The sequence below is a fragment of the Montipora foliosa genome, chromosome 13, assembly GCF_036669935.1.
Source record: "Montipora foliosa isolate CH-2021 chromosome 13, ASM3666993v2, whole genome shotgun sequence".
Lineage (NCBI taxonomy): Eukaryota > Metazoa > Cnidaria > Anthozoa > Scleractinia > Acroporidae > Montipora > Montipora foliosa.
The window spans coordinates 19,913,714-19,941,537 of record NC_090881.1 but is presented as its reverse complement, the minus strand read 5'-3'; the positions used below and the strand labels follow the sequence as shown (position 1 = coordinate 19,941,537).

Below are 27,824 nucleotides of genomic sequence, written 5' to 3'. Positions count from 1 at the left end.
TGCAGCTCACCAAAAGAGGTCACAGAACATTTTGCCATTGATGGGATGCGTGTTTTTTGTAGTGGAATGATAAATCTCTTATTCGATGGTTTAACATAGAATACTCGCGGACATTTTGCTCATTGCTCATTTTACGCGACTCGCAAAATATCCACACGTATTATATGTTAAACCATCGAATAAGATGTATACATTCTGCAATGAGTCCAAATTTCGCCCAAGTTCTCATTAAGAAATTTGGTGTACTGTTCGAACTTGGAAGAACCTTGTCTTGAGGCCCGTTTATCGTAAACATCAAAAATTTCGATCATAATTCGGGTGTCATAATTCTCTCCGACTCTTGAAACGAAAGACATGTTTAGCTATGTTCAGCTATGAAATTGGACAATTAGTTCTTGAAAGTGTGTTCAGTGAAAGGCCATATTTTTCAGGAAAAGCCTGCGCATCGCAGTTTTACAACCCCACACGTTTCGTAAATTCCGAGAACTGACTAACTATTGAAATTGCCATTAATTAGTAACTTAATGTGCTGCAAAATTATTGCACTCAAACTCAAAACGGATTCTAGTTTTCACATAAAAAAGAACAGAGAATATTTACATTTTAGCCCTATTGCCTCCAAGGGGATCACCAGTGCACTTAAGAGTAAAACTGTGTGGTGTAAGACAGATAGCACTCTTAGGAGGGAAACAGGGACGGCGGAGCCGGGGGTGCTAGGGGAAGGGGGGAAGCTTCTGTCATTTTACGGTTGATCCCCGTTTATTTTTCTTATCTCGTCGAGAATGCTGAAAGTAGCATTTCCGAGCTTCGAGATTTCACAATTTTCTGGCGGAGGATTTCCCCAGAAGCCCGTACCGGCGCTTGCTTGTTAGCCCCCCCACCCCCTCAGAACAAAATACGCTCCGCCGTCCCTGGGAAAGGAAATTTAATTAAGGGAACATAGCTTTTGGGTAAACGTAGATGTTGTTAAAGACTCTGGTCCCCAAAGGGCTTAAATTGTTTGGTGTTAGACAGTGACAATAGGTGATTTGTAACGAATCTCTCAAGACACAGATAACTAAACTGCAATGTACGATTGCTGGTGGACGAACAAAAGGAGCTAATGTGAGATCGTTTGTTTCCGTCCACCAACATGGCGACGATGACGTAACGTGAAAACCCCCTATCGGGTAAAGACTTGTTTCCATATCTCAAAGTGCCCTTGGACGAGAGGTGCCTGGGAATGAAATGAAATTACTGGAATCGGAATGCTAACAGTTAAGCCTAAATATTGTTTTAGGCCTAATTAGACCTAAGGTTAGCATTTCTAAGGGGTTTGGGCTTTTTCAACAGTTACATTATAACCTCAGTCTGCATTTTACACTGACCGATTCCAGTGATTTAATTTCATTCCCAGGCACCTCACGTCCAAGGGCACTTTGAGATATGGAAACAAGTCTTTACCCACCAATAGATGGTTTTCAATCACGTGATGAGACGGTCATGTTGGTGCACAAAACAATAGTAAATTATGGCTCATGTTTTGCATTATAAGGGAGCCAAATTCTCAAAAGACTCTTTTGTCTGTTTTTCACCAACATGGCTGCTGTGACGTCAGGTGAAAACCATTTACACTGGGAAGGAAAAGATCCTTTTGTGAGCGACGGATGGAATACACGCGACACGATTTCATTGCAAAACGTCATTTTTTTCCTCTCCGAGTTCTTTTTTTAACAGGAAAATATTATGTCCAATACTGCATATTGTGTGTTGTAATCCAGTAGTTTGATCTATAGCGAATCGATATGCTCATTGGTATGCAAAAGCTAGTACTGCATAACAAAGATCGCAAAACTGAAAGTCAGAGACATGTAGTAACTTTTCGCTACTAATCGCTTCACTGTTTCAATGTTGACAGAAAATTAAACATTTCTTTGTAATAGTGTGATTCCGTTTTAAGGGCTTCCGCTTTTCTTCAACTGTAAGAGTTGTTTTCTATGTTTGATCTTCAGAGCGCAATATCTTTGTCTTATACGGTTGTAAAAATCATCCAAGATTTCGCTCATCTCTGCCTTGAGTGCAGTTAGGTTTTGAGTAGGATCTGTTGGTTCATCTGCAAAGGTAAAAAAATGTAAATAAAATGCGAGATACATCTTATTCCAAAATGGCCACCATTTTAGTATTCTTTTGTTTGTTTGCAAATTAGCCCTTGTTGTGTCGTTCAAGGTTAAATATGGCACGGTGTGAGAGTACTGGCCACCCACCAATTTGGCTCGGGTTCGATTCCCAGATCCGGGGTCATATGTGGGTTGAGTTTGTTTGTTTTCTACTCTGCTCCGAGAGGTTTTTCTCCGGGTACTCTGGTTTCCGCTCTCCTCAAAAACCAATATATGTAACCAATAAAGTTCTATTATTATTATTATTATTATTATTATTATTATTATTATTAGGCAATTTTCTTATGCAAGGGCTAGCTGAACAAAGTAGAACTGCAAGATCTTGGGAGATCTAACCTCTTACCTTGTCTGTTTTTAAATCTCGCTTTTGTGAAATGGAACAGCAAGCCACAAATCATAAATACAAGGAGACCGGCCCCACTGACTTTCACAGTGCGCTGGAAAAGCGCATTTCCTGGATCAAAGAATGGAATCACGTCCTCTTGGGCAGATTGTGTAGGTTTGGTTTCCCGAGGGGGACTCTTCTAAAGAAAGTAATCGATACGAATAATGAATTGTGCCGTCTTGAATGTCATGTATCCTCCTCCCCCCCCCCCCTCCCCCACCAAAAAAAGATAATCATCACATAAAATAATTCTGCTAATTGTTGTAACGTCAGCCACATTAGCTTTTACATGACAGCACAGCACAGACATAACCCTTCAATCTCGCACTCAGGCTCTTTCTCTTTTCCTCCCTAGTCTTTGAGAGACAGAGCCTGGGTTCGCGGCCAACGTATGAATAATCTTAGGTGTGCACAAAGAATATGTCAACACAATATATAAATCATTGTGCGGAGGCGCTTTTTGTTTGCGTTAATGAGGCCGGTTGTCTCATAAGTCTTTGGGCAGAACTACAGTCGCTCAAGACCAGAAAAAAAGCCAAAACAATAGGCCATTTCCGAGTTCATGTCTGCCTCCTCTTCAAAGCGAGTCTAAGTGCAAAGTTTTTCTTATGAAAATTAGTTTTCATTCATATGTAAAGTAGAACTAATTACCATCACAAAAACTTCGCTCTTAGACTCGCTTTGAAGAGGAGACATGGCTTATTGGCTGGAATGGAATGAAAAAGCCCCCTTTCCACTCTCCAGCTCAATCGCTGCTCTTTCTAATTATTCACACGTTTATCTTTGCTCTTTTACCTCCTGTATGGCTGGTCCGAGTGGCTGTTTTGATAGACTTTCGATCGATATTGACTTGAGATATTCTTCGAAGTATTTCACAAGGTATTTTGCATCCCCAGTCAGAATAATCCCAAAGTAAAACTTGTGTGGAATAATCTTTGCCACTTCAAAGTTTGAATCATTCAAGGCCATTATGAAAGGGTCCACTGTTAAGACATCGACTAATGCCCCATCCAATGTTCCTAATTTTAGTTCTTTCAGTAAAGAGTCCTTTGTTGAGAATAATATACCTAAAATAAAATTAATTCCAAAACTTCATCATTTTACTCTTTAATCTATCTCGTAAATTGACTGAGGAGGCTGTGTGGCCCAGTGGTTAGCGTGCTTGCGGGTTCAAACCCCGTTGAAGTCCTGAATTTTTCAGGCTTCTCCGACGCAATTGCATAAATTTCGTTCATAACTGAGAGGATCATAGCTTCACTTGATTTCATATCCGCAGTACAATTTATGATTCATTTCATTCGGATAGTCTTAAGTTTTGAAAAGTTGAACATTGTTTCTCGGGTACTTCTGCAAGTTTGTAGAAGTGAAAAAACTGAAATATTGTCCAAAAAGCTTGAACGATTGCAATTTTAAATGACGTTTTGGTGACCTAGAGTCGTAGACCTTAGACTCTCTGTAATGACTTGAATGTAAGCCACTGGGTTTCTTTATTATCGTTTCTAATTTCTTAAGACCTGGCTTTGGTCACTCTTACATGAGACTCCTTTGCTGCCATTGATGCGCATGCCCAAAGAATGTTCCACATTACCACTGACCACTCCAATCTGAAAACCGATGAAGAGAGTATTTTGTTTCGACAAGTAACAAGTACGGACTCTCAAAGGGTCCTACAATGCCTTTCATCAGCTTGGGGAAATCTAAACCGCAAACAAAAGACTGAACAACAGAAACAATGGTTCAAAGTAGTCTGAACAATAATATTGCATGCAATAAAACATGGGAGATTCATAGAATTAAATACCAATTTAGGTTCAGATTTAGATTTACTTCTCTTGGTAGCCTGGTTAGGAGAGCTGCTACAATACCTGGGTAAAAACTTCAGTCATACGCTCAAAGTTAACCCGTTTTCAAATGACTTTATCTCAACGAGATTTTACTTTTCATTTGCTTTTAATAGACCACATAAGCGACCAGATTACAAAACTGGCGGTAATTTGCAAGATAGTTGAGCTAGTGAGAAGCCTTAGTCTATTTCTTCGATCAGTTTCCAAACTGCTTTGCGTTCATGATGAGCAGAAACAACAATTTCCCATGCCTCTAACCAACTCGGTCGTCGGTCAGACGACTCCTCATTTGGCAAAGATGATGATGATGGCAATTTGGGGGAGAAAAAGAAAACGACAAAATCCGTTCGCTGTAGGTGGAGAGATAAATCAGAACAACGAATTCGAAAAAACTTAATGCTTGTTAAAAATATACTTAACCCCAAGGGTTATTTTATCATGAAAGTAATATTTGGAAATTTGATATCCTAGAACTGACCTTGCTTCCTCTCTCAGGATTGGCTGCCTCGTCCGAAGCGGATACTGTAAGGGATGACGTAATTGCTGCAACAAACATCGTGTTTATGATTATGCCGACCAGTATTGAACCAATCGCCAGCAGTCTTCCAGGGACAGAAATTGGATAATGATCTCCATATCTACGATAGTAATGGTGTAATGTAAAACCACGTTTAAGCGAGCAATTTTTATGTGACAATTTTACGCGGCAAATATATTTGATCGTGTAGATAGCAAAACAAATAGTTGTTGAACGTTAAGTGGGTCAGCAATGCCTTTGGGCAGCAGAGATAAACTGAGCAGAAACAAGGCGAGGTTGTCTGGTCGTTCTCCAATGGCGTTCACTGAGACGCAAGAATTTGCCACATTTTATGTAATGAGTCGTCTACACGAGCAATTTTTCGTATTTGACAACTTTTATTTGTTACATAAAACCTAACACGCCAGCTTTTCGGCAAATACAGCTGTTTCTTAAAAATTGGCCAAATTCCTCGTCTACACGAGCAATAAAAATTGTCACAATTTTTGTCACATGAAAATTGCTTGTGTATGTGGTCATTTCAATCAACGCATAGCACGAAATCCTGCCATTTTCAACGCCTTTTAATGCTACGAATTCTTTAAGTCTAATCTTAATAAACGGTCTCGTTTCTCACTGCTGTCAATCACTCTAACAGGCAGGTCAAAGGCTCACATCCCGTGTTGGTCTTAGTGTTTCCCATTCGTTATTTTCTGTCTGTCGCTGTTCTGGATGGTTCGCCTACTTTCCCCGCAAACACGATTGACGACAACAAAAACGCTATTCCTGGTTGTATTTTGGAATCCAGAGTTTCCACTTCATGGAAAAGTGAAACGCCCACCGTCTCGCAGCCTTTCAAGGAGTGTTCATAACCCTGTCGGGGACGTAAAAGAACCCATACACTATTCGCAAACAGTAGGGCATGGAGTTGAGATCTGTCTCCTTTGGTATATCCAAACGAATGATATATGCTCTGAGATATTAGCTACACCAACGGCTACTCCAAACCCGAGGATAAATAGTGGTAATTGAACTGAGTGGAGTGCAATTTGGTCTGAAATCATAAGTGTGATTTGAAAATCATATTTAGAAAATCACATTTAGAAATCACGCAATAATTATTTAATCGCTAAAATACAAGGTTTTTGTCAATGCCGCTATTTTATTGATTCAGTTGGGGACAAAAGTTGCAAAATTCGCCAGACAATGGTTTTCTTGGTCTTTCATTTTCTTGCAATTTGATTGGTTACCTTAACCAAGCCTTGAAATTTGATTGGTTGTTTTGTTTTAGTGTTCCTTTCTCATTGGCTGGAAAAATGGTGCGATTTAGAACAAAAGAGCCAATCAGATTGCAAGGATCACCAGTGATTTCTAAATGGATGTAATAAAGAAAGATATGAGATGAGATGAAAAGACCTTCAATGCAGCTTTGTTACTGCTTCACCTACCCAACAGTTGCCATGGAAACGATAGCCCACCAAACCCCTTGTGACCAGCCTTGTGTAAAACGGGGTGAAAATTGATCAGGGTTGCTATACTTCTCCTGAAATTAAGGCAAGTGATTAATAGTGTTTAATTGCATGTTTAAGCTAAAGGCACCTAGCATCAGACACAAATGATCAGAGAGCTTGGAGATTTGCATAAAAGTAACGCACATTATAATAGTTTTAATGGTAACGATGCAAGTATTTTGTTCTTATTTCACTTTTCATTTACCTTTTATCTGTCTCAAATATATAGTTCCCAATATTACTGCTTTTTATTGATTATTATCAATTACAATTTTTACCCCAAAAAATCTTCCATAAGTTGGTCCATGAGAGACTCGGACCGCTGTCTATGTTGAGAAGAGATGAAAGACGCTTTTCATTTCACAGAATTGACCGGCCAGACAGTGCACTTGGAAGGACTAACTCTACAACACCTTCAAACTAATACACTTCGATGATGACATATACGCCTCCAGAGCAGAGAACGCGAGGGATAATAAGTGCAATTGTTCCTTCAAATTGTTGCATTTTCTTTGGAAACTGACGGGCCTGGCCGGCACGCTCTGACAAATGGAAAGCGCCCTAAGTTCATGATCAACTGCTTCAATTTGATGTCAATCAAATGTAGGAAAGGTTTCAGCGCGACTCACCACACTCCACATGGCTAAACCAACAGCGCAATATAGCGCAAACATCAGCACAAAAATAGGCCATCGAAGCAAAATAGATGACCCCAACTTGCCAGCGTACATTCCAGTATTTGGCTTTCGCATGAGCACAGCAATCCCCGCTACCTCCATTACCGGAAGGAACACCCACCCCTCCCTCACAAATGGGACATTTGGAGCCATGCTTATAGGTAAGTTGAGCTGAGTGTGTTCATTAAGCGAACTGGTGATGTTCTGAACGTCGGGCTTCTCTTCTCTGAAGATCACAACAGTTCTTTCACGGGCATGGCATACGCCACACGCGTGAGTTATCATATCAGCCAATAGTTGGGGTAACAGTCCCGCGGGTGTCTTCCCGTTTCCACTAACGCCGTCGTTGAAACTCGTGATCAGGGGTGGAGACTGGACCCAATGAACAAAAAACTTATTGGGACATCGACAGGTTTCTGAAGAAAATCGAGAGCACAATTTATCATTAGATAGCTCAGAGCAATTTAGATTTTTACGTCATTACACTAACGATAAAACAATAGTTTCAATCGGAAGCCCATTACCCGGAGCCCCCATAAGTGTTGTACCCTTGAGTCAATCCTATCCCATATCTTTCTATTTTTAGGACTACTATATTTTGACGTACGTGACGTATGAGTCTAAGAACATGCGTGAAGTGGTACACATAGGTCACATACGTAAGTGACGTGATAAATGGCTGACCATAGGTCTATTATGATTGGCTATTGTGAAAACACCCACTAAAGTCCCCCTGGGAGGTGCTTCTAGGGTTGACTCAGGGGTTAATATTGAAAATGGAGGTTCTGGGTAATGGACTCCTGGTTTCAATGACGTTGACATTGCTGGAAATAGAGAAATTTGTAAGACCTTAAGATTGAGGGTTTCCTCTAAAACCGCAAACCTCAAACGTCGACTAGTCGTTTACAGTTCCGAGTTCGCCGTATGTGAAGATTGAGGTTTGCTTACATCATGGGATACTCGAAGGAAAACAAGATGGCGGCTGTGCGAGGGATAAACTCGAGGTAGCTGTTGTTGGTTGTTAGGTCTTGTAATCTCGCAACTGAATCAAACCGAACTCTCATTTATCGAGATAACTCTAAGGAAAGCAAATTTTATGTCAAAACGTGGCTTTAAAGGTTTAAAACTAGCGAAAAACTCTGCTGTTATTCACTTACCGCTAGACAAGGTTCTTGCCGTTGAAACATGAGCCTAGCTCAGACAGGACGGTAAGATCAGAGTCACGTAACGTTTAGAAGTTTGCGGCTTGCGTTAAACGTGGAAAAACGTCAATGTTAAGATCCCTTTCGCACAGTAGGGACTTTAAGATCTACGACGGCGACGTTGACAAATACGTCACCTCAAAATATAACTTTGCTCTATCGTAAGTTCTTCTTGATTAGTCCATCTCGTTCACGTTGTACAATGTGGGCGAATTAACCCAAATATAAATGGGTTGAGAATGAAAGATTCACATTTTTTAAGTCACGTTGTCGTTAAAACCTCAAATTTGGTGACTTCACGTCTTTTTGTTCAGAGTACCGCGAAAATATGAGCAAAAACGCGCGCAGCACGACAATTTTTTTTTTTTTGCGGCGTTCGTTCGCGTTGACGACGGCTTCGTAGATCTCAAAGTCCCAAGTGTTAACGGCAGACGTCAGGCTGAAAATCACGCTTTTGCCAAAAATCAAAGAAACCTATTTGATTGTATCTCATTTGTTGCATGTTATCCACAGGTATCGACTAACTTCTCAAAAGTTAGGGTTAGATAATTTTGCTGCATCCACATGCAATAAGCAACAACCCTCGGCTTGACGTTAGCTGTTTCACGCAGAACGATGCTAAATCTCTCTATTTTAAAACAGGGAGCTTAAGCATGAAAGATGACGACGGCTACTTCGAGAAAATCAGCTGAAAATAACCTGGGGTTATTTAAGTCAGTTCCCGATCTTTCAAAGTCCGGCTTTCGCCATGGAAAGTGTATACCAACGATTCCAAAAAATAAAATTGTTATGAACGGTGTCGCCGATTGAAGAGAAAATTTGACTAATTGACGTCGGGTATTTAGGTTGTCTACATAGCATAACGTTTGGTCCTTAAAGTCGTTGTCAGGCAGGCCGCCGGATAACGACAAAGAAATGTACAAATATGTGAAACGTACTTGGAACGCGTGCAAAGGCATTGTTTCGCTCATTAATGCTATCGTTTTGTCTCGTTCTCGTTCACGTCAAAATCGTCTTTTCTCCCTAATAGGGCCAATTTACACGGTGGGATTTTGGCGCATGTGACAAGCTTACGACAGGCCAATGAGATGACTTACGATTGTCGCAGCGTTTTAAAACATGTTTTGAAATGCTACGACATTTTCTTCTGACGTACACGACAATCGTAAAACGAATTGTAAGCCTATCGTAATCTTTCGTATGCGACAAAAATCGTACCGTGTAATTCGGCCCATAGGGAGCGAAACATCCACTACGCCTACGTCAACAAGAACATGATTGAAAAGGGTTAGCTTACGTTTATGAACTTTTTCCTCATTGTTCCAGATCTTTCAACTTCTACAAAACCTGAGCCGAACCACCCAGGAAAGGAACTAAATTGGGTGGAGATGAAACTAGAAGATGAAATTAAAATTCGCCGATGTGCGCCAACGTTTTATATGGAACTTGTCATTTGGTCATTTTCTCATTTGCAGAGAACGTGAAAGAAATGTACGAAACTTTAAATCGCACGTGTAAAGCCACTGCGTTGCTCATTAAACAGGTGGTTTTCACGTAACGTCATTGCCGTCATGTTGGTGGACGAAAACAAAAGATCTCTTATTAGCTTCTTTTGTTCGTCCACCAGCAATTGTACATTACACATTTCATCATTGCCTCTAGAAATTTGTTGCAAACTATCTGTTGTACCACTTTATGTTCATGCCATTATTATCTTGACTGCAAAGCTTCTTTTATGTGGAACTGGAATATAATTTTAAACCTAGACTTCAATGAAGTGAATTGAGCAACGATACAGGATCTTTCTATGAGTCATCTCTAACGAACAACTTTTCTCACCGATCTGCACATCTTTGCTATATGGTCCTGGGCCTTTATCTGTCATGGCAGCTACTTGAAGACTGTATCTTGTATGCGTCTGAAGGCCCTCGAGCATAAACCCTGTTGACAAGGGCCCTACTTTGTAATGTCCATTCCAACTTTTGTTTCCTTCATGAACAGTCTTGTTGACTTTGATAAAAACGGAGAAACCTCTTGGGGTCCCTCGCCAACGAGGTTCAGATATCGTCCGCCATTTTACACGAATCTTACTGGGACTTGACTGACTGTGGGCCAGCAGGTCTGAAGGGGAACTGCAGGGGACTGCAAAAAGCAAAAAAAAAAAAACCGAAAATGATGACAGTAGAAACCTTACTCTCTGTCGTAGCGTTTCCTGTTAAATGATGTCACAAGTTTCGCCTTGAATTGCAAACATAAATTTTCAACTCGTTTCCAGGACTTTTCTCAACAAAAGCAGGCGATGGAAAACCCTGGGAGCAAGGACTCAACCACACTTAGATTAGTCTTTCCTGTATGTCAAATGGCTACACGAAAAGCAAAAAGAAAAACTTAAAAAACACCTTGGTCCGATTTGTATTGTACTTGGTTCTCGAAAATCCCTGATTTCTCACTTACCATCTTGATCTGTCATTGCAAAGACACAAGGCGACTCCCGTCCAACCCCCTCAAGGGTGACCAGTTGTACTCTAACGCAATACCACCTAAACGCCTCAAGACCACGAATTTCCAAAGATTCAAAGGTGGCATTTGCAGTTATAGTGTGCACGGTTTTGTCACCGGTCTTGTTGTATGTAATTTTAAAGGGAAGTAGCTCGTTTGGCCAGCGGACTTGCCACTCAGATTTCCACTTCACAAAAAGGGAAGTTGAACTGGTGTTGTGCACATCGATGCTGCTTAGAGGAACTAGAAAGAAATCGGCAGTTGTTTTTTAATACATGTGATTTGCAACCAATCTCTTGAGACCGAGAGACAGATGCTGGTGAACGAAAAAATAGAGCAAAATGACAAAATGAGTTGTTTCCGGCCACCAACATGGCGGCAATGACGTAACATGAAAATACCCGGTACATAGCCAAATTCGTTTCCGGGGTCTTCTTCCAGTTCCCTGGAATAAGAGAGGTCCTGGTGCGGTCTGGTCACGTGTGTGCAAAAATATGGAACATAGGAAAGAGAAGAATGATAGGAAGGACTGATTACTGCGACTTTTGACTCGGATCTCACACGTTGCATCTTTAAAGGTTGTAACTAGAAGGGATACTCCAAAATAAGGTGATTGGTGCGTGTATATAAAGTACCAAACGATGTCACTAAAATATTGCTAAGTTTAAATATGGTGTAACCAGAACAATTTATGAAAGCTAACCATTTCGAGTCGGCGCTTAGACCTAATCATTAGAGATCAGTGCCTAACCCAGCAGTTATTATCTGCCTAAACAGAGTGTTGTTTATCTGCCAAAGCGGGTTAACACTGAAGCTCTCAGGTATCGCCATGTAACGTCACCAAATGTTACACCTGTATATGTGTCACAAAGTGTCTCACCTTGTTTTGGAGTATTCATTGGTTTGCACTTACGACTCAAGCATAAGGGCAAGCAACATACACAAGCGCATTCACGTGTTGTCAATTAGTGCCAGGTGATCTGATGATGTAATTTGGAGGACTGGGAAGAAACATTTTAACGCCGTATCCCACAGCCGCACGCGGCCTTAGGTGTTGTTTCCATCACCAAAACTCAACAGATCATTACGTCTCTACCACATTTTCTGTTGTTGAATGAACATTCAAGTAGACCTGACGAGATCTAACCTCGCCTCTGGCAAGTTGAATTCGAAAATAAGCCCGCGCGCGGTTGTGGGATACGGCGTTAAAATTTTTCTCCCCAGTCCTCCGAGTTACGTCACCGGATCACCTGGTGCCTTTTGTCCTAACAAAAGGTACTAATGATCAAAAACCCCCTGCGCTTGATTGTACTTATGCTTGCGTCGCCGGTAAGTGTAAACCAGCCTTGAACTCACCATACCATACATGGCAAATATAGATCATTTACAATCACGTTACCAGCGGCCTTACTGGAATTCTGAATCAATAGCGAATCATGATTTCCATAAAAATAGAATTCCGTGAATTCCTTGGGTATGGTTTGTGGAGATTACAACGATCACCATTTCTTTGTTTACGTGCAAGTTCGCGTTATCGCAAAGACCAAGCAATAAGTAAATTGTGTGCTAATTATCCAAGAGCTGGGATATGTAGGACGAAAGTCAGCGAATTCAGAGAGAGATGCGCTAGGTGCTCGCGTCCCACACAAAACCTTTGATTTACCAAATTTAGAGCAGAGCTTGTGACGTGGTTCCGCAACGAACTTTTAAGAAGTGAATTAACGTGCGTGCTACTCGTGCAGAGCGCGCGCTTGTTTTACATCGCGATGGCCAATCAGTTTTGCCATTGGCGTCCTCGTTGCCAATGAACACAAAAATGCTTTCGAGAAAAATGCATGGAATCCACTTGTTATTCTGGTTCTGAGGCCAAGAGGAAAGTATTTAGATCTGATTCACATTTTCGTTTTTATTTGAAATATCTATTTTTCGGGTTAAGCCGGTTTTTCCTGCACATGGGAATTAATAGGGAACTTAAGCAACGACGACGGCGACGGCACCGAGAACGTCATCTCAAAATATAAATTCGCGTCATTGTAATCACTTTGTAAACATGTCAACCCTTCTTACATGACAAGGGTGTGGTAGTTCCTCAAAAATGACATTGGTCGGAACGGCGCTTAATTTAGGGGAGAAAATGGAACTTAAGGGTCAACTGCTGACGTTCTCCCTAAAACCTAAAATTTGCGGACTATTTCACGTTGTTGTTTTGCTGACGACGGCAAAGAAATGGACAAAAGTGAAAAACGCACGTGCAGGGCGTGCAAAGCTATTGTTTTTGCCCACTAAATATGCACATTTGTGACGTTCTCGTTGCCGTCGCCGTTGTCGTTGCTTAAGTTCCCTAATTTCGCTGGCCAGACCGCCGGGTGGATAATATGGTGTGTCGCCTTGCTTGTGATTGACGTTTACAGTTTGTTATTTAAGGATCCGTCCCTCAAGCCCTGTAATAGCTCATGATGGACAAATGTTCAAAATACTGTTTAAAGCTAACACGCTTTTATCCTTACTCTTAGCGTTTATTCCTTGAGATGCTGATAACATACCTGAACAGGGCTTCATTGGTTGACAGACCCTCATTTCAGTAGCATTTCGCGGTTTGTACACCGGCGGAAGATCAGAGCAAGGAAAGCGGCTACGCGACTGAGTCCCCACTCCACAGCTCCTGCTGCACTTGGACCATTCTCCCCAGTCTCCCATCGGCGCATCACCATATGTTCCTTGCAACAAAAGAAATGTTCAAAAAGACAAGGGCACAACCTCGTTCCCAGAGCCTTTCCCTTAGTTTGGAAACGAGTCTGACATGAAAGAAGCAACAAAATAGGCATGGTAGTAAGCAGCAACCAAGTTTTTCCCTCAATTGAACATAATTCTTAATAGGCCTTTTTCGATACATTAAAATTCAGCTTGAAAGAGAGGTTTAGAGGACAAAGACAAAGGAAAGTGGATGATATGTAAACATTTTTCACATTCAGTCCAACTTGTTTCTATCGTTTTTGTTCTCACTGCCTCACTATCAACCTGAATATTTGATATTTCGAAAATGGCCTATAGTCACTTTCTTCCAAGTGAAGTATCATCTTTCAATTTGGACACTGAAAGCTTGATAGGGATCATGGGAAATGAACATATTTCTTTCAAAAGCCAAACTCCGATGTCTGGTTTCGCAGGACTCGAACCTGGGAACCTGTGATTAATAACGCCTTCACTTAACCACTAGACCACCACATCACTAACTGCGAGAGAAGGTCATTTTTAATTAATGTCAATAATTTTTTCTTCCGAAAGTGCCACTGTAAACGTGTATTAACACCCGCTAAGAAGCAAGCTTACACAGTGAAAAATGTCGGTTACCAAACTTCAAGAGAAACCTAACCATTTTAAAATCAAGCTTCAGACTTAACCATTATTCAGTAACGATTTTATATATATACTAATTACTTTTCGTAAATAATCGGCACATTTTCCAGTTAGTTGATCTTTGGTGGTTAAGTGGATAAAAACAGTTTCTTCAAAGTGGATGCTCCGGGTTCAAATCCTGTCCATGGCTGCTTTTACCTTTTTTCTTTTTATTTGCTACCCCAAGTCCTGGGACAGAGCGATCAAAATGGAGGATAATACTTCATTTAAGGCAAACTGACAATGAAGGATAATCCTTCATCTGAGGAAGAGATCGTATTGTAAGCAGGCTTGTTTGGCAATCAGACGCACAACTCGGTGCGCACAAGCTCGAAACTTATCGTAAAACATAAAGAGTCTGCGACGTTTTTTTACTAATAAGGAAACACCTTTCACGGTCTCAACAATGACTGGAGCAGTTGATCTCTTGCCCTTCTGGAGCATTCCTAATCTTTCTACCGCTAACGAACCCAGGCTGGCTCCTCTTGAAAACCGATTATTGTCCATAGCTGTTGGGCACGAAATTCCTCTTGCAAAGAAACAAATCATATCTTAATCTTACCTGGAGCTACGTACTTCACTAGAAATTCTTTAGCGATCGGCCTGCTGTAATTACCATCCGGAAACTTTACACCAACAGATATATGGTAAGCTCCTCCGAACTGAGTCAAGTACGCTTCTAAGAGGTAATAACGACCCTTGGACAACCTCCTTTTCCTGGACAACGTGCTACTATTAATAAAAGCAAATTGAAATCAGTGCTGGCGAAGTAATCGGATGTTTGTGGGAAGTACCTTTCGCAGTTGCATTATTGGGCAAAGGTCTTTTAAATTTGTCATTTTAAACACGAGGACTAGGTGCCTTAGGCATATGCGTATGATTTGTCAATCAACCGTGGTCGCACAGAGACCTCTGTGATGTTCTGCAATAAAAAGCGTTTACTTTCAATGTTTCCTTACAGTCCTTAATATGTTATGAGATACGATCTGTAGCTCTTTTTTTCAATCTCCAACCCCTTTTTCTCACGCTGAAAATTTCCTTAAGGGGTTTTGTCTCTTTGCTGCTGTTTGTTGACCGCCATCTTGGATAATTAGTTGCGCTTGGATAAATTCGAACAAAAGCAGCGCGTGAGGCGGTTTGTTAGAGCGGTTTTCACTTAGTGTCGTAAAACCAAAACCAAAGTAATTACTTTGGCCAATCAAAAAGGACGGAGACAATCCGGTAAACCAATCAAAATTCGAAGAAATTACACGTAGCCGACACAAAGTGAGGGAAAATGAGCACGCGCGAGCCACGATTGGTAATGGTCTCACTTCTGATTGGTTGAAAAAATGGGGCGAGAACTTTGAACCAATCACTGAGTGAAATAATCATAAACCAAAGCAATCCGCTGATTACTTTCGACACTCAATTGAAAACCGCTCTAACAGCGCGTCTTCATGTTAAAGTGATCAGAAAGGAAATAGCTTCGCAAAGTGTCAAGACAATTTCTCTTCTGATAAAGGCGCCCCGCAAACGAGGAAACATGTTTGCTTCCGCAACATTGTTTAATCGTTTGCGGACGCCTTATAGATTAATAGTGGAATTGATCACTGACGAGGGCAACAACGCTTGAAAAGATACAACAAGTTGCAAAAATAGTGGAGACACTTCACCTTCTTGGGGCGTTATTAATTTTCCTATTATCTCTCACACTGCAGCCCCCCTCCCCCCCTTATCAGTGTTGCTAGCGAGACAAAAAAATGTTGGGAACTTAAGCAGTCAACATTGAAAGGGGGAGAGGGGAGAGGAAGTGGGAAAGGTTTAAATTCTAGATACGCCGAGTATTGGAAGTTAGAAAAGGTGTTTTTTAATGAAAGTGTCTCAACAATTTTGCAACTTGTTGTAGCAAGCAATCAGAATTGCTCTGCATGTTGCGTTTTGCATTTTGGTACAGAAATTTACAGTCCTCTGTTGGATAACAGACTGAATTTTTTTTAAAATTGAGTTTGATTAATTATGAACTAATTATTAATTACTAATTGTTAAGTTTCTCTTATCACTTTAATCTTTGAAACAGTTCATTCCAGTTCGTGAACATTCAGTACAAATTCCTCAACAATTGCAAAGCCGGCGACTCAAGAAATTTAGAAGACGATTTTGTAGTCATCGCAATACCGTATTTATTCGAATAATCCCCGCGGCGCTTATTTACTTTTTCGTGCCTCTAGTATGTCGCTTATTCGAGGGCGGCGCTTATTTAAAAATTGAACGCCACACAGAAATATTTCTATAAGGAGATTAACAGAAACGTCTCTTAAAAGTCACCATTTGACTCTTACGGCATTTTACTTAATGGACGAGTAAAGAGATCCAATCACTTTGAACTGAAGAACATCGGTTTTGATGCACAGAAAATTCTCCATACTGCGTTCGAGTTACTCAGTTTTAGTGTTTTTTAATTTGACGAAATTCCTCGAATAAGCGCCGCATTGCATTGGGACCGCGGCACTTATGTGCTGCAGCGGTTATTCCAGGGCGACGCTTATTCGAGTAAATACGGTATATACTCCATCAATAACTAGTATGGTTTTTATTATCAGCTTGTTCCATTTCATAAATCAAATTACCTTTTCCACTCCCTGAAGCGAGTGTAGCGTTGCACTCTTATCAAGGTAACAGAGCTCTCTAACCTCTCGTCTGCACTAAGTCGGAGTTTGCATGAGTCATCGCAAGCGAGGTAAAATATGTAGTTCCCGGTCTCCGGCGCATAGAAGTATGTTCGCAGCCGCTGACCGGCGTTTCGTAAATTTCGATTCTCAGGAACTTCGAATGAAGGAATGAAATTCTTGGTGGAAGGGTCGTTGCTAGCAAAGTCTGAATTTGGCCTTATGTTATTCCAACCCTCCAACTGCACACCAAATATATCTATAAAAGAACGAGAAACTTGCTAAACTCAAATAAATTCGCAATGATTCATGGAAGCAGAAAAAGGGGTCAGAATTTATTTATCCCAACGGCTCTCATAGCCTGAAATGTCAGTCGTCTCCCGCCCTCAGCCTCGCCCGGGGAAGGCTGAGGGCGGGAGACGACTGACATTTCAGGCTACGGCTCTCACGATTGGTTCAGAAAACAACAGACACGAAGAGGTATACAAGGGAAACAAAGGAGCCAATCCTAAACACAATAGAGCTGTGTCCTATACTGACCCAATGAAAGTGATTGTAAAGCTATACTGGTCCAATTAAATTAGAGATTGTGATGGGCTGCGTGATATCTCTGAAATCGATTTAAATCAGTCGACAAAAAAGTAACTATTATTCACCAAAGCGGAAATGAATAGTTAACAACTATCGCGGCGAGGTAAATATCCAACGCTAGCCACCGACACTGAGGTGAATAGTTGTTTTAGTATATACTAAAACAGTGAGATAATATACAGCACAAAAAAATAATTTGGATGTCTTCTTCACTTGTCACGGATGCAAATCGGGACGCAATTTTTTCTCGAGTTGCTCGGAGGTAAATAGCACAGTATATTCGGAGTTTGACGAGCCAATCAGCACCCGCGTTCAACGCTATCCACTGTTTTAGTAACCGAAGAGAAACGCGAAGCCATTTTGTTGTTCGCTGTTTGCTCAGAGGTGAACAGTACTTGCTATTCACCTCAAAATGCACGGGAAGCACTGTTCACTTTTGTGGTATATACTAAAGCCTGTTACCGAAAGAAGCTTCTCAAACTCATTCATAATTCATGAAATGGTAATTCAATCCCGTGGTCGTATTCAGGTCACATATACCTACTTTCAACTGATACCCCGGTAAAAAAACGAAGTGTTTGGATATCCAAACACATGTATTTGGAAATCAATAGGCCACTCTTGATATATTAAAATTCAGCTTGAAAGAGAAGTTTAGAGGACAAAGACAAAGGAAAGTGGATGATATGGTAATATCTTTCACATTCACTTCAACTTGTTTTTATTGTTTATGTCCTGTCTGCTACACTATCAACCTTAATATTGATAATTCGAAAATGGCCTTTTTGCCAAAGATGGCAGTACTTGAACAAATGTTTATTCATTTCCAAATGTCGCTTTAAGCCACAAACAATTTAAACAACACCCGAGGCGGATAGTGACCACCTGTCTTATTAGCGACTTCTTGGACGAACTTTGTAAGCCAGTAGTTTAGGGAAAGGCTGTCCAAGTCTTCCAGGCTTTCTTTAAGACCTTGTACGCGAAGAAAATCGTAATCTTTAAACACACTCCCCGGCTCGAGTAAAGGAAATTTGATCTCGCGCGCAGCTTGCCAATTTCGAAAAACAGCCCGCTTATCCCTGTAATGTGTACTTTTAGGTTTCGAACGTTCGATCAAAGAAACTTCCTCTTGGCAACTTTTTGGCGGTCGAAACCGGGGAAACCGGTTCCCCGGCGACTTTGTGTTTGCTTTTTTCCCAAAGGTGAAACAAAGTGTCTTCTCATTGGTTTTCGTGAAGAACAATGAAAAACGTCTCTGATTGGTGCATTCATGTTAGCACCAGGAGTGAGCTAACGCCGTAAGGTTCAAATAGCCAATTTTTGGCGATAAGAATCCTACGACGCATGTTCGCCTACATAGAGCTTCCCAGAGCCTCGGATCATGCGCAGACATAAGAGCCAAGGCACTGGTGACGAGAATGACTGATACCTCGCAGAGGACCCCTCTTAAAGTGATTGATAATTCGTCAAGTTAACTGCACCAGATAGAGTGCGTTTGTATCGTTTCATTCAACCAAAACGTAACACTGAATAGTTAAATATTGTTTCACTGCGGAGTCGTATTAACAACTCGTGTTTCGTGCTTCGGTTTGTTCTTTGAGGTATCCAGACCTCGATGAGGCAATTGTACTCGTTTTTGATCTATTAATTGAACCTCAGTACAAAACTAGCCCAAATAAAAGAGTTCTTTCGAGATATTCCTTCTGTAACGAGATCGAAAAATGCATTTATGTCAACTAAATATCTGATTTGCAACCAACCTCTACTGAAACAGGAAACGATGGTTGAATGTACGAATAATAATAATAACACTAATAATAATAATAATAATAATAATAATAATAATATATTTACATAGTGCAAATTCCATATTAAAATAATGTTCAAATGCGCTTTACAGAATAAAATAAGTGAAAAGGTAAAAGTTACACCGATAACGTAAGAAATTACAAAAACATTTCTGTCAAACCGTTAATAAAATCAAACAGTCAAAAGAAAAACAGGATACAATAAATGATTAAAATATTAGATTTAAAATAGTAATGAAAAAGATATTTTGAGCTTCAGATTATGATAAAAATGCTAAATGAAAAAGGTGCGTTTTTAACTTAGTTTTAAAGATGTCCAACGACTTGGCGTGACAAAATTTTGAAGCTGCGAAAGTAAACGACCTAGGTTGCTTAAGCAAGAGGGTGTCTCTAGAACATCTAAGATTGTAGCGTGATTGAGGCTTCAAAGATATCAGTGATTCCAGGTAAGAGGGAGCTGTGCCATGCAAGATCTTAAAGGTTAAGAGAAGAATCTTGAATACAATTCGAGACTGAATCGGTAACCAATGCAACTTGATAAGGAGCGGTGTTATGTAACGAATGTTAGATGACGGACAAAAAGCTAGTGAAAAAGCCGTTATTCGTGTCATCCGTGATTCGTGAGATGACGTAAGGTAAGAGCACAAACCATCAATTATTAATAAGGAGCTTAAGTGTTTAGAAACCAATTGTGACTCAGCAGGTGAATTTCGCGGCTCTTGCGGATTTACAAGGTCTATAACAATTGCGTTTTCCGGTTATTGTGTTAATTAGGTTTTGGTTCCGATTGATTCATCTTACAAGGCTGCAATATAAACCGATCTGATGTACAGCGTAATTAATTTCGTGGGCCACGAAAATAAAGAAGCATAATTTATGATGGTGTTTAAGGTCTGTAGCTTGTGGGGTCTTAAAAGTCAAATAAACAAATGAAACAATAAACATTACAGCTTTGAAAAACCGAACTCGAAGGAAACTATAAAAGCCAACGGAGTGATTCACTGATCCACTCTCTTATCAGAGCAGAACAATGAACCGAGAACAATGATCTGCTTACAAATCGGTCCAGCGCCATAACCACTTCACTACTCCAACTCCTTATTTACACATAAGACATACGAACTCCAATTTCGTGAGTTTTAAAATGAAATATTGTAAGTATCTACGAATAATAAACATAAACCTTCGGGGGCAACGTTGCCACCTTAAAATTTAAACTATTACATCTCTAAGTTCTAATTCAATTAAATTCACAACCAGCAATGTGATACATTCGTTCATTAATAGTTCATTCGTCGTCTTGGTAATTCAAACTAAAAACTGGAAACACTGCCTCATATTTATCATGGTTATTGTTGTTCTCCAACAACTGAAAAGTGTGATATTTTAAAATCAGTTCAGAGAAAGAAGACAACTTCTTTAGGGAGTCGCGGACGAGTATTTGAACCTAAGAATGCTCTCCTCATGATACGGCCTCACAAAGTGGAACAAGCTACCTGCTGGGTTTTGACACGGCACGAAAGCGGAGCACCTAGAGAAAACACGCTCCGAGCAGGATCGAGATCCAGCATAAACTCAACTGACCCACTCATGACAACTCCATTCCTACTTTCTGCCGGATTATTTTACTTAATGCATCCTACGATAAATTCTGTCTTACCTTCAGGGTAAACGCATTTTGTCGTAGCTCTGAACGGCCCAAGTCCAATGGAAATTATCTATTTGTTTAGAGAAAATTGCATAATGTTAGAGACGCTCTGTCGAGAGAAGTCTTTTACGATTAATTAAAAGTGAGCATGTAAGCCATTCTTACCAGAAATACACGCAAGCAAGAGAAACATTCCATCCGGATTTAAAACTTTTATCCTGAAAGAGGAATATACAAAGCACATTTTTTTTCAGTCAAATTCAGGAAACTGAATCCATGATAAATTTTCTGCAACATATAACTACTGTGGCTCTAAACAACTTCGTAATGCTTGTAGAAAACGCATCGTTCTTACAGAGGTAACGTATATCACGACATATCAGTCTTGATTATACTTCATCACTTTAGTTTATAGACAGCTAATTCAAGCGCGAACCGGCCCTATCGTCATGCAATTGCTTTCTTAACTGAATTTTCCCTGTAAGGGGTATCTTATCAAGTTTCGTGCTGGCTTTGTTCTGATTGGCTTAGCTAGTAGGTTGGTGCGTATCAGATGATATGCCGCCACTAAATAAACCACATTTTATGTGTTGCTGAAGTGTTCCATTATTTCACAATATGCAACCTGGTACGATTACCTTTGATACAAAAAAAATTAACATCGATTTTTATTGGTCAGATTTCGACAAAATTTCGCGGTTCAAAACTTTTTAAGTAAAATTTTCATTTCAGGGCAAGTGCGGTTAAAACCGACAAAAAGCGACGGCGCGATTGTTGACTATAGGCAACTTTCAAAATACCATAATACTCTTTGTTTGCCCTCCAAAATTTCCACAAGCATTGTTTCCAGTTTCTCATAGAACTTACAATGGTCCTAAGAGAAAATAAAAACAATGCTTATGCAAAATTTTGGAGGGCAAACAAAGAGTATTATGATATTTTTGAAAGTGGCTTTTTGGAAAGCAGTGCTTTAATTTAACCATGTTATTTAAAAGCAAAGAGGTTTGCACTTAATTTAGAGTAGTCGAGGCACATTCTAAAGTAAGGATATTACTATATCTACTACAAAATCGGAGAGTTGTTATATCTTTTATCTCGAGAAAATTAGATTTTGTTGTTTCAAAATTATTTTCATTAGCAGGTGTCGTGTGGTCGTTTGTTAAATACTTATTTGTTCAATTTCTCGAAATTGAATGAAGCACAGTTCGTGTGGCTCAACTCGAACCGTTTTAGTTCATGGATCTTTCTGATCCATACTTTTCCAATTTGGCTTGCTAGTGTCAATTTTCTATAAAAAACCAAATTTCACTGTGGCTAAAACAAACTTATTTAATTTTGGTCCAGCCTCCAAAGGTCTGGCAAGTCTTCAAATCACCCATGCAAATGTCACGAGATCTACAGCTGTAAGGTGCATGGCCACACATGATGCCTCGACTCAAAAGGCAGTAATCATTCGCAAAACTCTGTCACATCCTCCTCACAATTTCAATGAAATGTCAGTCAGACAGGTATTGAGAAATGAGAATATATAGGTAATCTTGATATAACACCACACTCTCATGACTACCCAATAAAGAAATCCATGGTACAAGTTAGGAGAATGAACGTTTCGATCTGGGAATGCAAGGGTTAATTTCTACATGATTGGCTTGGGGGTGGTGGTGGGGGTGGGGGGGGGGGAGGGGTTGAGCAAGAGACCATTTCTGTTTCGGCAGATTGCTCTGGCTTTGTGTATGAACCCATCAAAATAGACCTCCTGCTTTGTGGTATTATTGAAAGTAGGTAGCGTCAGTCGCCATGCTATGAATAGCTTTAAAAACCAAGACGAGAACTTTGAAAACGATTCACTTGTGGAAATTGTGGCTGTTGTTGTTGCTGTGGTGGAAGGGTGAAGCAGCAATATCTTGTAGCGTTGTAGGCATGCATTTTGAACACTTTAAAACCTCTGAATTAGATATTGTGGCAATCCATACAGCCGGGTAATAATCCATCCATCAACAGTTCACTGAGTTCTCTACATCGACATGTATTTTCTTATGCTCCATATGATGTTAACTCTGTTAACATCTTCATGCATTCGACCAAAGCGGCCTATTTGTTAAGGTATGCACAAGACAACGGGAAAATGATTCAGTTAATCCAACGAAAAGAAGAAAGCAGACAAAATGAAAGCAGTGTCAGGGGGAAACCATCGTTTCTACTAACCGAGTACGACTTTGCAACCAACTTTCAAGGTCTTGGATAATGAGGAGTATGTCTATATAAGTGCTGTTACTCGTTCCTATGCAAACTCGATTTGCACTGGTAATTAATTCCCTGGGGTATATGCAAATGAGACTATAAAAGAGGTTACACTTGCTCCACCCCATCACTCTACTCGAGCCCCCCTGTCCAAACGGTACTGTTATGTTTTACAGTAAAACATGTCGTTGAAACATTGTTGAGTGGCAAAACATTTTTCCGTTTGCCCACCTTGTTTTGTGCTGTTAAAACATGTTTTAATGTCTTGGGTACGATTTGAATTCTGTCATTTGTTAATTCATTGTAAAACATTTCTTTTGTTTTCGTGTTTGGTGACCGATGGAAAGATTCTCAACACTCAAAACATGCTTGACGAGCACATGCGTACTGATTCTAAAAGTTTGTTGTATCTATGGATACGGTGCCAAGGCACATCGGGTAATCTAGTGGACCACAATTGTTTGCTTTTTCAGTTGGATTTCATAAAGATTGTTTTAGAATGTTTTATGCCGTTTGGCCACTCTGTAAAACACCAACATGTTTTGCCATAAAATATGATAAAGCATGTCTTACCATGGAACATTTACCGTTTGGACAGGCCTTTAGTTCATTGAATCGATCTCGTTTATCTTGCACGCGGTGAAAGCTAAAAATTGCAATAATAAGCTCCACTGAAGAAATCGCTATGAAGCGAAATAAAACAATATCCCGACGATAATTGATGATACATCATCAGTTTAGAGATTGAAGGGGTTACTGATGAAGTGAAATTAACCACCTCAAGAGAGATTTGAGAGTTGCCGCTTCGAGCGTTAGCCCTTCCACATGGCAAACTGAGAGATTACTGATTGGGGTTTATGTAGGAGATGAAAAAGCTTTGCCACTCCGAGAACACCTTTGAGCTTGAGATGAGGAAAGAAATAACGAAAACGGATCGAAAATAACTTGATTGCACAAAGGGACTATTTAAATCTCTCTAACCTCTCCTCAATGAACGCTTTTATTCAATTACTGTAATAAATTTAAGTATCCAGGTTACCGTCTTCTACCAGGTGCAAAGCTCCTCCATCTTCTGTACATAAACCGCGAACAAAAATACAATTCCTCGATAGGCTCTAAGGAAGGCCGGCTAACGGCTCGAAACGTCAAGCTGGAAATCTTTCTTACATTGATTCATTAATTCTTATGAATTCTCCAGTTTGAAAAAACGAATTTTAACGGCGGAAAGACCCACACAACGACCTTTATTATTCAATTTTGGCGGACGTAAGATACGGACCTTTTTTTTTTCTCTTTTTGTTCCATGTAAGAACTTGACGACCCAGGAACGGTGCAAAACAAAGGAAACCCAAAAATCAAATCGAATTAAATTAAAAAGTCAAATTAATATTTATCGGGTTCTCAGTTTACACCCTCAAGCTATAGTCTTTCTTTTCGATACCGGTTGAAAAAAAAAAAACAGTTCATTTTGTTTCGTGCAAAGCAATCAAAGGCACTTCAGCCTGAGTTATATAACAGTACGGAGGAGGACACTCTCTGTTTGCAGGAAATTAATCGACAAAGCGTACAGAATATTCGCTTCGAACGTGACGTCGGTACGATACCTTTAGTTGGTGGCGTCATACTGACAAAAAAAAGTATTTTTCGATATTTTGTCTTAACTTCCACTTTTTTTTCAAACTACAAAAAACCAACAACCACTTTTACATTCTGAGAGCCTTTCATGATACGAGTTTGTGTGACAACGAATTAAATATGAAGATGTTGAGATATATTAAACATTAATTACAAATTGGAAATGAAAAGTGCCACTGAGGTGATCACAAATGGCATTTTACTTCCAATAGGGTTTTATTTTACAGAATACGATTTGTCTAAAACTGATTGGAATTGCTGATCGTACTAAGAAAAGAAATAAAAAACAGAAAACTGGAAGAAAACCAGATTAGATGCCAATTGTTATCCGTCTGAAAAGTTTAGTTTAAATTAGTGGATTGATCGGCTTTATTTGATTTTGACAAGGCGAAAAGTCGCCTAAAACACTTGTACGAAAATGAAGTTTAACTCGGTCGTACATACCAAGTATTTCTGTGCTGTTCCGTGTTACTGAATCCGAGGTTATTAAAGCACTCTCGTTCTTGATAAACTTTATCCTAAATTCCACGTAGAAGGCTCTCGCCTTGCAATTCTAAACTGAGTTACCAATGTTGCTATCTTTCAGTGATCGCACTTCGAAATGCTTTCAAACTGACTGTTGAGAACGGCTTATACAGTTCACTTGATCAAGCTAGAGTGAGTTTTGTCGGGAAACAATTCTGAAAATTTATGTGAGAATTCGCTCCGCCTCGCAATTTATTTCAATTCGCCCAACAACCAATCGTAGACAACAGCCACCGTCGTCCACGTAGACATATCGGCGGACGTCATGCAAGGGTTCACAAATGGCAATGCATCCACAGTATCCAAACAAAACGAATGGGAAAAAATTTGCTTTTCACGTAAGTACAACAAACTTAAGTTGAAGAGATAACACAGTCTGAGTTTGGTTGTGGTCGATACTGTTGTGATGGTCATGTTAATCAGTTACATCAACAACTAGCCAAGATACCACTGGGAGGTCCAGCTTTGCCCCACAAGGGGTATGAACAGCGCATGTGCTGTGCTCAGGCTTAAATGAAGAGGGAGACCTTATCGTTTTCTAGACGCGGTGTATGACTGAAGAACAAAACAACAGATGATACAACAGAAACAATTATGCACGTAGCCCTGATAACAAAGGAAGCCACAAGTCAAAGGGGCCAATGGATATAGCGGTCTGGAATATCTACAAGGTTATTCGGGCGGAGGAGCATGCACTACAAAAATGACCACAAATATACAATTTTTCTTGCAATTTTTGTTTTTGCAAGAGCAACTCAGGTATTTATGTTAAGGTGTACCGCAATTGACATCATTTGTTCAGAAAGGCTCTGTTATCGTTTTTCCGTAATATTTTTTCTCAAACGTTTTCAAGTGATATTCCGGAAAAATACTACGCCGAATGTTGGAGTGTTGCGGGAAAATTTCCTGCGCATTTTGTCCGTAACAAAATTGAACACAAAATAATCCACGGCAAACTGAAACCAATCCTGTCTTGGTATCAGCTTTTAACCCTTACATTCCCAAGATCTGAATGTTAACTCTCCTTACTTACTGCTATACATTACTTTTTCTGTCAGTTACAGGAATTTGATGATATATCTAGACAAAAAAAGCCATGTTCAAAAATATATATATTCTCGTCACCAGTCTGCTTAACAATGTATTGAGCATGTGAGGAGAAAATCTACATCAGTCACTCTTGGGAGACAAAGGGCTAAGAGCACCTGAGATCATTTGAAGAAGAATTTTCCCCGACTGAAGGCAGAAAAAAATGAATCTCAAGGATTCCAATTAGGTTGCGCTCGTGACACAAGTGGACAAAGCAGGAAAAAAACAGGACGGTAAAACAAGTTTATGTTTTAAAATAAGTTTATGACAAGTTTACGCTATTTATGTTCTTTTCTTCTGTGAGTTATGTTAAAATTCGAATCTTTCCTTTCCGGCTTACTGTTCATAAGAGAACTGTTGCCGATGTGGTCAAGGACAATTGCGCATGCGCTGTTAGTCGTGTGACGATTCAGGGGTCATTTTCCTCCATCGAGGGCCCAATGAGATTTGTCACAATCCAAACTAAATATTTGTTGGCTTTCAGACGACAAAAACAGCATTTGGACAGAAAACATGTTGCGTGCGCAGAGGTCGAAAATTGTGCAAACAAGACCAAATAACCCTTATCACTAAAATTCCTGGGGAAAAAACACTCCAAGGCTAAAACTATTTAACGAAGGTCTTCTAGATGGTCGGTCTATAGTCGAAATGTTTGGGTTTTCAAAAAAATCATCTTTAAATAATTTTAGCCTTGTAAAACTTTTTTTCTAACTTCAAGCGTATATTAAGGACATTAAACAATTAGATGGCATACTTGTATATTTTTAGATGAGTGCTTGCACGATTTAATCTTAATTAATGCCTTCTCCGGGGTTTTTTTTTTTTGTTCATAGGAGTGTCCTGGCATTAGATTTTTTCCATTTGATGAAAAGGTGACCAATTTTTCTCAGCTATCTCTGCATTCTCCAAACAAATACCCTCACCAAGAACTTCGGAGAGACTGCTACAAGCGTTGAATTGTAGGATACATCACGCTTCGACTACCCTGGGCACCAGAGGTTTTTCTCGCGTGCGGCGGGAATTTTCGGTGTCGGCCAAAGGCCGTAGGCCGAAGCCACGAGCGGCGAAGCCGCGAGAAAAACGCGCGGGTCACTATGAAGACTTGACTGAAAACCGGAAACCGCGCTAGAAAAGTCTCTGGCACCCAGGGTACGCTTCGACCAGGGACGCGTGCACATCGAGAAAACAATGATAATAACTCTACATATGCTAATTACAAGAAATTCTAATTTGCAAAGCTATTAAATGAAAAGCTCAAAAACTTGGAAAAAACGCTGCAAATGATATTTTTCAGAAAAAGGAGGGATTTTACACCAATTTGAATGTTTTTGACAAGTTTCCTATGTCAGAGTTTTTTTCCAGGAATAATTCACTTTTTGAGGGTTTTAGCTCCAAACATGCTAGAAACGCGCTGCGATATGAGACATTTCCCAAGAATTTGCGACCTCATGC

The 27,824-nt window shown here is 40.0% G+C and overlaps 1 protein-coding gene across 3 annotated transcripts; it reads right to left on the bottom strand.

Moving 5' to 3' along the window:
* Positions 1–105: 105 nt before the first annotated feature.
* LOC137983906 (uncharacterized) lies at positions 106–25,369 on the bottom strand. 3 transcript variants are annotated; one of them, XM_068831066.1, is made up of 15 exons: positions 25,203–25,369; positions 21,048–21,100; positions 20,895–20,952; positions 16,797–17,094; positions 14,750–14,919; positions 13,335–13,508; positions 10,747–11,034; positions 10,132–10,434; positions 7,043–7,506; positions 6,351–6,445; positions 4,864–5,023; positions 4,076–4,145; positions 3,337–3,608; positions 2,500–2,680; positions 106–2,092 (listed from the first exon to the last, which is right to left on the bottom strand). In XM_068831066.1, exons 2-15 carry the CDS (start codon positions 21,078–21,080, stop codon positions 1,935–1,937), a joined length of 2,724 nt encoding a protein of 907 aa, XP_068687167.1. In that variant the 5' UTR covers positions 21,081–21,100; positions 25,203–25,369; the 3' UTR covers positions 106–1,934. The 3 variants fall into 3 exon arrangements, with proteins under 3 accessions (XP_068687167.1, XP_068687168.1, XP_068687166.1); XM_068831067.1 differs by lacking the exon at positions 25,203–25,369 and adding an exon at positions 21,238–21,342 and having other exon boundaries at positions 14,750–14,916; XM_068831065.1 differs by lacking the exon at positions 25,203–25,369 and adding an exon at positions 21,238–21,342 and having other exon boundaries at positions 107–2,092.
* Between the last annotated feature and the right edge of the window lie 2,455 nt (positions 25,370–27,824).